The following is an 11,879-nucleotide window of genomic DNA, read 5'->3' as shown; positions in this document are numbered from 1 at the left end:
GATAAATTATGCAAATGATAAATATGTTGGTTAGTGCCAAACTAGTTGGAATATGCCCATTCTATAGTGATGCAAAAAAAAAAAAAAAAAAATCCTCATATTTTTTGTATAACTATTTATTTAATTATGAAAACATCTTTTCATTTACTCATTTATTTAACTATTTATTTTTAAATTTATAAGACACTTATGCTTAACAATAGAAAATATATTATAAGTTTTCTTTGGTTTATTTATCATCATATTTATATTATTCTAAAATTTCATCTTCTCTTACTTTCATAAAATTGAATAATATTTACCATCTATTTTTACTATATTTATTTTTATAATAATTCATGCAGTGTGTGATTTCCATAGAACTTTCTACATATTTGTTAAGAGTATATTTTTATAGACCAACCATAGACATGCTTTCACTTTCTCCATAATATAATAAATTAAGCTCAAAATAGAATTGATGTGTGTGATCCTACCAACCAGGAAAAGTAGCTTACTCTTTTACTTAGTCTATATTTTCTTAAATCTCTATAATAAAAAAGTCAATCCCATATGTGTGGAGTTTTATTATGTAAACTAAGCCCATGCTATTTTATTGGCAACACTTCAAGCTTATAGCTCATTAACTTTATAAATTTTTGTACCTATCCATCAATGCTTTCAAGGTACATTAATGAGTCTTTTATAAACACTTTATTACTACACAACAGTAGAATATAAATTTCAACACAGCAACATTCCTAACATTAGCCTTAAAAAAAAATTATAGTATCATTAGCATACTTGTAAATTAGTTACTCACTTTCTTACAAAATCGCCACTAAGATTATGTTAGTAATTTCATGTATTTGACATGAATTTTTATTAACTTTGAGCTAAGTTTTAAGTGGGGCCCACACATTATTAATGATGGTTTAATGGTGAAATTAATTTAGCTCAAAGTGTACTTTATTGTCAAATATTCACTTAGTCAAATCCATGAAGAGAAGTGAATGAAAATTGGCTCTAAAGTGGGTATTATGGCAATGAAAAATAAAGAAAAGTAAGTTTAGTACCATATTGGATATTTGAGAAATGTTAGTATGGTATATAAGTAACAAACTTTTTATGGGCTTTGGGCCCCAAAAGGGGTACCTATTTTGTGGGTAAAGGTTACTATGCAACTTAACTCACACACACGCGCGCCGCCCGGCTCGGTTCGCACGCACGCACGAGTCAAGTCCAATTTTAATTTTTCGCCTGATACGGGTTCATTCCTTCTAGAGTCGAGTTTTTAAATTTGAGTCTGCATTTGAGAGAGAGTACAGCACTGTTCAGGTTCAATCAAGGCATTAGAAGGCTGCTTCCTTTCCAGTGTAAGGCAGTCGTTGTATCCTGGGAGACCAACGTCCACTGTTCCAGAAGTAATCGGTGGAGGGCGAATTGATCTTAAGGAGATAGTGTCCAACACTAAACTCGACTATTCAGAATTTTATATTCTGTAATCTGTAAGTTATTTATATTATTTTGATCGAATTTATTGTGACTCTTTAGAATCAGATTGTTAAGATTAAGAGAAGTCATTGTCACTTCGCCTTGTTCAGCATTTAATATAAACCATCAGCTATGAGCACAAATAAGAAAGATGTCAAAGAATCTCTTTAACGAAGTCCATTCTTAATTCCAAAATTACTACTCAACTCCCTGCTATAGTTGACATCAATTCAACTAAAAAAAATTTGACTTTACCCTTGCATCTCAACACTTTCTCTAAATAATCCATATACACAGTACAGTACATCTTATTTAAAATCTAATTTTAGCATACAACCTCTATCATTTTTCTGCTTTACATTGGAAAACACTTTATGAGCATTGACCATACAATCTAGGATAAAATGACTTCTAATAAAAACATTCTGAGTACACCATAAACTTATTAATCATAGTATTCAACCTATTAGTTAACATTTTCATAAAAAGTTTGAAACTACAATTAATAACACTAATTGACTTGTAATCACCTACTTTTTTTGCCCTCTACTTCCTAAGGATAAAGCAAATCATCACATAGTTGAGATATTTCTTGTGAAGTTATTCAAGTTCGTACCATGGTTTATTGTATAATCTTTAAGAATAAATTATTTTGTTCTAGCAAAATAAGAATGCATCCCGTTCTGCTTTGCCAATATATTTTACACGTTAAAATAGATTTAATTTAGCTCAAAGTATACTTAATTCTCTGTCAAATATAATGACAAAAGGTTGACTCTTGTCGCCAAGAATACTACTAAATATTTTCAAAGTCCAAATATAGTCTTCTTCTCCATTCTTTTTCAAGAAAAATAAAACATCAATAGAAAAGACTATTGAAGATTGATTCACTAATGATATCAAGTGGTGGCATTTTATATATGTTAGTTTTATAGGTGCAATCAATCACAAAAATATTTGAGAAACTTTTACTTAATATTATTAATATATGATGCACAAAAAATAGGTGTGCCAAATGATCATGTTGATCATGCATGTTTTACATGAACTTATTTTAATCAAGTTTTGCACTTAAACTTATTTTACTCTTATTTTAAACAACCTTATACTTAATAGAGATTATAGAAACTTAAACTAATAAGTAACAAAAAAAAAACAAGTAGTAAGTAAATATACACTAGTAGTAACATGGCTAAAAATATAGCTCTGGAGTAACTAATATTATAAGTCTTGAGATCTTAATGTAGAAATTTGTATTATTTACATTATACATTAACATTTTATATTATTATTTTTGAGCTTAATTTATTCTAAGCTTGATTGAGTGGGCTCCTAATCAAACTCAAGCCACAAAATTAATATTTCAATGAAATTGTGATTTTACACTCTAGATATTCACTATTCGCAAATCGAGCCATATAATCCATTGAATATGTGTAGAAAATATACTGCTGTTAGATCAGTTAATTAAACTTAAGTAAATCTCTGAGTTAAGTTAACTATACTAAAAAAAATTTATGAAAATACTCTCAACTAAGTTATACTAAGGGCATTTAAGTCATTTTAGAAATAAAGATATTTTAGTTATTTTAAAAATAAGAATATTTTAGTTATTTTAGAAATAAAATATTTCTACTTAACGAAATATTTTCCGTGTTACCATGTTAGTTCAAATATAAATGGGGTATTTTTTTTCACATATTCACTAAATCATATGACTTGAATTATAAATAATAAAAATATAGGGTGTAAATTATAATTATATTATAAAACAGGGTGTTATACATTAAAATTTTCTATTATTATTTTTGAGCTTAATTTATTCTAAGCTTGATCAAGTAGGCTCCTAATCAAACTTAAGTCTCAAAATTAATTTTAGAAAAATTTATATATAACACCTTGTCTTTTAATGAAATTGTGATTTACGATCTAGATATTCACTATTTATAAATCGAGCTATATAATTTATCGAATATGTGCAGAAAATATCCTGCCTGAGTTAAGTTAACTATACTAAAAAAATCATTAAAATACTCTCAATCAAGTTATACTAAGGACATTTAAGTTATTTTAAAAATAAAAATATTTTAGTTATTTTAAAAATAAAAATATTTTAATTATTTTAGAAATAAAATATTTCTATTTAACAAAATATTTTCACTCGAGATGTTTTTTTCACACTAAAACATATGACTTAATTTATAAATAATAAAAGTATAGGGTGTAAATTATAATTATATTATAAAGCAGGGTGTTATATATAAATTTCCCTTAATTTTAAGTTTAGTTTAATTAATCAAGCTTGAATCGGCACAATTTTAAAAAGCCTCGGCGAGCTAGATTATTTTGACAACTCGAAATATACCCATAGAAAGGACTCAATCTACAAATATCGAAAATGGAGGAGGCTTTTCGCAAAAAAAACCAAATAATAATAATAATAATAAAAAGACCAAGAGAAATGCCCGTGATATCTTCTTATCTCCGTTGTGGGGACGGCGACATCCACGTAGCCTCATCGGCAGCCGTCAAGCAACCCCTGGTCTAAACTCTTTACTTCTCTCCCTCTCTCTCTCCTCTCTCCCCCCGTTCTACTTAAACCCCTTCTCCTCCTCTCCCCATTCTCCTTCTTTGCTGCGGTCCCCTCCTTATCCCTCGACGGTGAGTTCTCCTAGTCCTCCTCTTCTTCCCGTCGATCCATCGGGTTACGTGGTAGATATACCCGTGAAATGAAATAGTCTTTTTCTCGGGCTTCCTTCCTGCCAAGAAAGTACCTTTTTGTCGATATAAACCCTTTCTGCTCACTTCCGGTGCTAATTAGGATAGTTATAAATTTTGAATATAGAGATTTCCTGAAATTATCAGATAATATGCGTGGTATTATGATGGTATGGTTAAATTTTCGTAGCGTATGTTGTGACAATTAAGACGGGCTGCATTTGATTTAAGTTAATTTTGTAACTTTTTTCAAGTTGAGCTTGGTATTTTAGTCATATAGTAGATCTGAGCAAGTGAAAATTTCCCTTAAATTTAACCCTAGTGGTCTTAATATCTTGAGAAGTGGTGGGTGATCTATGTGAAATATAGAGAAGTTTGTTGCTATAGAAGGTTGATTTAGTAATCCAAATAAGTTGAGGCTATATAATACTGTTTTAGCCTACCTAAGTTATTTCTACAAGAAATAATGCTTTAATGAGTTTTACAAAATTAGCCGCACCGCATATTCACAAAAAAAGCCTACCCCAAGTTAATGGAGGTGACTAGCATGTTGAGGTAAAAGATATATGTGTTTCTTTGTCAAACAAGATATAACTATATGACATCATGTCCTCACAAATTTAGTCTCCTCATTGAAGGCGCTACCTAAGTGTTGTAACTTCTTTTACCAAGTATGGAAGCTTGTCACTTGGGGAGAAATCAAAATCTGTAAATTGTCACATTTTAATATTTTATAACAGAAAGAGCATGATCATGGATCATAAGGTACAGTTAAGTTGAAATGATATCTCATCAAAGGAAGGCATTATAAGTTTGTGATGGTGCAAAATACTGGTTACAATCAGAATGGCAATTTTCTATCTAAGCTGTTGAATTACTAGCATTTTTAAGTTATTATTTAATTTGTTGAAATATAACTATCTGAATATAGAAATTGTGTAATCCTCTCATCAGAACGAAATATGGAACTTGTACCTAGCAACATAGCGAGAGCATTAACTCTAGCAAGCAAGGTTTTGGTCATGCATCATAAAGAATAAAGTTTTCTATGATATCTCTGATGTTCAGCATTTCATGGGGACTAGAAGGTGGCCCTCTATTATTTACCTACGAGGCAAAAAGTATTCGTCAATTGATAGAAACTCTTATTTTTCATATATATATAGCAGTTTGCTTTGTTACCTTATCTTTTATTGTTTTTTTTTTCCTTGTATTTTGATCAGTGTCTCATACATGTTGTACAACTGCCCTTGTGCAAGCGGAAATTTTTTTTTTTTTTTTCTGGGTTAGTTCTGTCTTGAACAGTCTTAGAAAGAAGAATTGATATGGCAATTCTCTTTCTGTACTGCCTGAAAGGTAGTGCAATGATTATGTTAGTTTGTTGACTGTTAATGACTTAATGCATGCCTCATGAGAAAAGATGCTCCCATCTCTTTGGAATTTGTATAAATTTTGATATCTAAAGGGAAAGATCTTGGATGATGGTGGTGTTAATAATGAACTATGAAGAATTGATACTAAATTCAAATACGATTGGAGGAGTTTATAATAAGGTTTCATTTTTATGGTGCCAGAACTAAAGAGGAAATGTAGGTCAGAGAACTTTTTAGCTAGGCCCAGTGACATTATACACCAGTGCACTTCATAGAATTGTGAATCTGAACCCCACAGTGTGGGGCAAGTAATGCATAGAGATTTTTCAAAATTTCAAGGTTGCATCATTGCATGCAATCTTGTTTTACGATCAGCAGATGACTTTCTCTAATTCTTCCATTTTTGTTTTCTTTCTCAGATATTCACATTTAATTTTCTGCTGTTAACAATAGCTACAAAGAGACTCAGATATTCATACATTTGATCTTCGGATATTTGTTTACATAACGATGTCCTTTGAGGTTTTCATGCCTTCATTTTTTCTGGGTTGTTTTTTTAAGTCTGTAAGTACTAGCAGCATAAGTACCCTAGCAGCAAGAACATTTACTGTTAACAGAATAGTTGCGTATCATACAATTCTCTTGGGTGCCTTAGTGACTAACTTCGTGCATATATCTGAAATAGTGATGCTACCTTTTTTTTTTTAACATTTTCTTAGTTTTTGTTTATGTGCAGTTTTAATTTCCTTGCTGAATTGAATCTTCTGTGCTATAGTATGCATTTATACAAATATATTCCATCTATAACTCGTAAATCTGTTTCGATGTTCCTTTCACCTACTTGACATTGTAATTTCAAAACAAATTTTATTAAGCAATGTTATAAAAGTTGTAAATCCTATAGTTTTCCTTTTTAAGTGAGACAAACATGTTTATTCTCATGACTGTTCTACAGTACAAGAATTAGATCCTGCTCATCTTTATTTTGTTACTTTTTTTTGTACAAATGATGTTCTATTTACATCCTCTTCTGAGGACGTTCTACAATTGACATTTTATCCTTATTGTTCAGCGAGCAACATGGCTTCTCCATCAGTATGTGCAACTGCAAATGGGACATCTAGATTCTGTGGTATGCCGAGTTTGACAAAGGAAATCTATGGAAAGCGTATAACTCGGTTGGCAGGGCTTCCTTCATGTAGTATAGTACCCAGGCTAGTTTCTGTGGCTGCTTCTTTAGAGAAGAAGGAGCACAATGACAGAAGAAATTTTCTAAAGCTTTTATTTGGAAATGTTGGACTTGCATTGCCTGCTTTAGTGGGAACAAGAAAGGCTTATGCTGATGAGGAAGGTGTATCTTCTTCAAGAATGTCATATTCAAGATTTCTAGAGTATTTGGACAAGGATAGGGTAACTAGGGTGGATTTGTTTGAAAATGGAACCATTGCTATTGTTGAGGCTATTTCCCCTGAGTTGGGAAATCGTGTCCAGAGAGTACGTGTTCAACTTCCAGGTTTAAGTCAAGAGCTTCTTAAGAAGTTAAGGGAGAAGAATATTGATTTTGCAGCACACAATGCACAGGAAGATTCAGGCTCTCTTTTGTTCAACTTGATCGGAAACTTAGCATTCCCTCTTCTACTTATTGGAGGTTTGTTCCTTTTATCAAGAAGGTCATCTGGTGGTCTTGGTGGTCCTGGAGGCCCTGGTAATCCCCTTGCCTTTGGTCAGTCCAAAGCCAAGTTCCAAATGGAACCCAACACTGGTGTGACATTTGATGATGTTGCTGGTGTAGACGAGGCAAAGCAGGATTTCATGGAAGTGGTGGAGTTTCTGAAGAAACCAGAAAGGTTTACTGCAGTCGGTGCTCGTATTCCTAAAGGTGTTCTTCTTATTGGCCCTCCGGGGACTGGGAAGACTTTGCTAGCTAAGGCAATTGCTGGTGAAGCAGGTGTTCCGTTTTTCTCAATCTCAGGGTCCGAGTTTGTCGAGATGTTTGTTGGTGTTGGTGCTTCCCGGGTGCGTGATCTTTTCAAGAAGGCAAAAGAGAATGCTCCTTGCATAGTTTTTGTCGATGAGATTGATGCTGTAGGGAGGCAAAGAGGGACAGGTATTGGTGGAGGGAATGACGAAAGAGAACAGACGTTGAATCAGCTTTTGACTGAGATGGATGGTTTTGAAGGAAATACTGGTATCATTGTCATTGCTGCCACCAATCGTGCAGACATACTTGATTCTGCTTTGCTAAGGCCTGGGCGCTTTGACAGACAGGTTATTTGCATATTTTTACTTCTAACTGACATTGCTCCTACTGAAATTTTCCTTCCTAAGGCTGGTAATCATTAGAAATGATGATAAAGTTATAGTCATATATTCATGGTAAAGATGAAAATTAGATCCTTAAATAAATAAAAACGATCATCTTTTTCTTCATCTAGACTATTTCCATGTCTGTGAAATATTGGAGGGTTCCTCTTGGTCTGCATGAGCTTGCACCGCAATCATAAGTTAATCATTCTCACCCAAGTGGCCTATATATTTAATGGCAAAATCCTTGCTTTGCTGATCTTAACTTGACTAGAAGTTCAACACTAATTTCAGGAGGGTTGATATCAGGTTGCATGCTGATTGAAAATATTTCAATAGTCTCAAAGTTCTCATTTTCCACTAGTGCTCTAGTTGAACCCTTATTGTTTGTAGAGGATGTGAATGATGATGAATTCATAATGTTATTTCTTATTTTTTGAGATAACTATGATCATTTTCCTTTTTATTGTGACTATTGTCATTTTATCAGATTGAAGCTGCTATATGACAATAAGCTCGTTAATCAAATTTATTGGATTTTGGTTTTTATTGTGACTAATCTTTTTTCCTCTTTTTGCTTCACTTGACAGGTTAGTGTTGATGTTCCAGATGTCCGTGGAAGAACCGATATACTGAAGGTGCATGCAAGCAATAAAAAGTTTGATAATGATGTTTCTCTTGATATCGTAGCAATGAGAACACCGGGTTTTAGTGGAGCCGACCTTGCTAATCTTTTAAATGAGGCAGCCATATTGGCTGGTCGTCGAGGAAAGACAGCAATTTCATCAAAAGAGATAGATGATTCAATTGACAGGATTGTTGCTGGAATGGAAGGAACAGTGATGACTGATGGGAAAAGTAAAAGCTTGGTGGCATATCATGAAGTTGGTCATGCAATTTGTGGGTAAGAGATGATCAGCATTCTTCAATCATCAGTTCTTGGTTTAGTGTTTCATTGTCAATAATGAGATTGAAGTATGATATTATTTTGAAATTGCTATTTAATCTTCTCCACTTCCAGAGTCAAACTAATAATATGGGCTGTCTTCATTTGGACTGGGTTCTTGACATCTTAGTATTGCAGACCAGTGTGAATTGTTCTTTGGCTTGCCCACATAAATATCTAATATATCGAAAATATGTGGTAGGAATCTCCAAAATCCAAATTTCATATTCAAAAGTTAGTAGCTAGTTTAGATCAATGACTACTATTGTCCAATCCACCAAGAAGTACATGTAATACCCTATGAACTAAGGATATGTATTATATAGTCTTCTTAGATGGTTGAGTGATAGAAAATTAGAAATTCAAAGCACTTCTCTGAGGCTTCTTTTACCTGGTGTTTTGCAATCTCCATGAATGGTGGGTTTTCATTCTTCTTTTTTTGTTATCGATCATCATCATTTTCTCAGTCTGGGTTCTATATTTTCATGATACTTTGTTGCCCCTGAAAGTTTTCCAGTTCTCCTTGGTGATGGAAACTTATTGAGTATGATTAGAAATTTCATCATCATTTTCCCAAAATTTTCATATTCTAGAAGTCCTTTCCTAACACTTGGTTCTTCTAAGTGTAATACTTCTGTTTAAATATATGCATGTTATATCATAGAGTTTGATCTGATTACTTGGTCTTTTAGCCTGTCTTTGAACTGAGAAGCCTTTCATTTGGTAGGAAGATGCTTGAGATAGTTAGCTACCATGAAGTTTCATATCTTAGGCATGTGCTTGTTCCAGCTAGGGATAGTTCAGTGAATAATTGAAGTTTGAAAGGTAAAACTCTTTGCAAAATTTAGATCTTTTAGCCATCAAGAGTTCTTTACCTCATAAATTGCAAATATAAATTTAAAGGATGCCATAAGCTGTTTTAACTAAAATTTTGCTGCATATTAGTTACATTGGATCATTTTGTTAATTGTTTGATTAATTCAGAAGTCAGAACAGCCAGACCCTTATCAAAAAAGGCACAAGGATTCATAACACATACTTTTGGTTTGTGAAAATATTAACTAATATGTTCAGATGTTTAAGTGCATTTCATAGAATCCATGGACCTATGGTATGCTCCCAGCATTATTTTTCCTTCAGTTATGTTCTTTCTTTGTTCTTTATCTCTGGTGCTCCTTGTAGTTGACAGTTTTGTACTTCAGTTACATTTCTTCATCTTTTGAACTCCCTTTAGTTGACAGTATTGTTCTTCATTTACATTTTAAGCAGTCTATGTCTGAGCTGATAAGCATATCCTTTCTGCAGAACTTTGACTCCTGGTCATGATGCCGTCCAAAAGGTTACACTAGTCCCACGTGGCCAAGCGCGAGGGCTTACTTGGTTCATTCCTGCTGATGATCCAACTTTGATATCTAAGCAGCAGCTTTTTGCAAGAATTGTTGGTGGTCTCGGAGGCAGAGCTGCTGAGGAGGTTATATTTGGGGAGCCTGAGGTGACTACTGGCGCTGCTGGTGACTTGCAGCAGATCACTGGCTTAGCAAAACAGGTAATTGCACTAACAAAGCTTTCAAGAACCTACCGTGAACGTTTAGTCAGTTTGTAAACATTGTCTTTCCTACTGTAATGCACTTTGCCTTCATTAACTACTATATAATGCTGTAAGGGGCACTTAGTAATTTATTGTGACGGCATGCATCTCGGCGCATACGACTCTCTGTAGTCATTCTAAAATGGAGTGAAGGCACGAGTTACTCATGGTTCATTGAGGATAACCTATGCAACAACCAATTATTGTGGTTTGCACATATCCAACAAACATCACATAATGCACCAATATGAGGAACGTAGTATGTAATTCCTTGAGGGAGAGGAGACAACTTTTGTGATAGTACTAAGAACTTGACTTGACATAGGCCCTTGTTCTAAATAGTAGTATCTGTGAGAAATGACATGACTGACATGAAAATATAACTTGGAATGCAAGTGATAATGCTGTCCTCTGTATTCCTATAAAATTTTAGCCTAGAAGATATTATTATCAGCTACTATGTATTTGCCATGACACAGGAAGATTATACTTGAAAATGCCAACGATTTTATGATTTTATCTGATCCTTATCTTTTTTGCAGATGGTGGTCACGTTTGGTATGTCTGACATTGGCCCATGGTCACTTATGGACTCCTCAGCACAGAGCGCTGATGTTTTCATGAGAATGATGGCAAGGAACTCAATGTCAGAGAAACTCGCTGAAGACATAGATACTGCCGTGAAGCGGATATCGGACAGTGCTTATGAGATTGCACTGGTTCATATTAGAAACAACCGGGAAGCCATGGACAAAATCGTGGAGATACTCCTCGAGAAGGAAACAATGAGCGGTGACGAATTCCGTGCCATTCTTTCTGAATTCACTGAGATTCCTGTTGAGAACAGGGTCCCTCCCACCCCAACCGCAGTTGCTGCTTAACTTCCTTGAAACAATTATTATTGCGAAGCAATACAATGATGTCAATATCTCAATTCTTGCATCCGCAATCTGTTCACAAGAATGTATATTTGATTGATATACAATCTGTGTGTTGTATACTTGTATTAAGCAGCCAATGTAGTTATACTGATCTTTGAAACCCAAATCATAGTTATGTGAGTTTGTGAACTGTAGATCCTGCCTACTTGTGATCACTTTTTCTTTTTTTGAGAAAACAAAATGAATGACATTCCTGCACTTGTGATCACTCTTATATTCTAATGGTTCACTCTTGAACAAAAATGAATGACATTCTTGCACAAGTAATCACACTTCAAATTACCCTGGAGTTATCCAAACATACCAGTAATGGTGAATAAGGAGTAACAATTTCTCTCAATTTTTGTTAGGAATTGCAAGGATGCAGAAGATTAAATGGAAACACAAGAATAACTTGCCATAGGATCTCAAAGCAAGCAATGTCTGAAAGTGTCATCTAATGAAAGCACAAGGTTCAGTAAGAATAGTTAGACCTTTTTGTCAAAAAAAATTAAAAAATTCTCAGGACAATATTACTCGAAACTATGAAGAATTCA

At 33.6% G+C, this 11,879-nt stretch overlaps 1 protein-coding gene across 1 annotated transcript; it reads left to right on the top strand.

Moving 5' to 3' along the window:
• Positions 1–3,975: 3,975 nt before the first annotated feature.
• LOC140769330 (ATP-dependent zinc metalloprotease FTSH 2, chloroplastic) lies at positions 3,976–11,477 on the top strand. Its single transcript, XM_073110006.1, has 5 exons — positions 3,976–4,134; positions 6,637–7,832; positions 8,459–8,772; positions 10,120–10,360; positions 10,945–11,477. Exons 2-5 carry the CDS (start codon positions 6,645–6,647, stop codon positions 11,281–11,283), a joined length of 2,082 nt encoding a protein of 693 aa, XP_072966107.1. The 5' UTR covers positions 3,976–4,134; positions 6,637–6,644; the 3' UTR covers positions 11,284–11,477.
• Positions 11,478–11,879: the final 402 nt, after the last annotated feature.

The sequence above is a fragment of the Typha angustifolia genome, chromosome 2 (assembly GCF_048772165.1).
Source record: "Typha angustifolia cultivar Huaian chromosome 2, ASM4877216v1, whole genome shotgun sequence".
NCBI lineage: Eukaryota > Viridiplantae > Streptophyta > Magnoliopsida > Poales > Typhaceae > Typha > Typha angustifolia.
The sequence above is the reverse complement of the archived record's forward strand: the minus strand, read 5'-3'. Positions and strand labels throughout refer to the sequence as shown.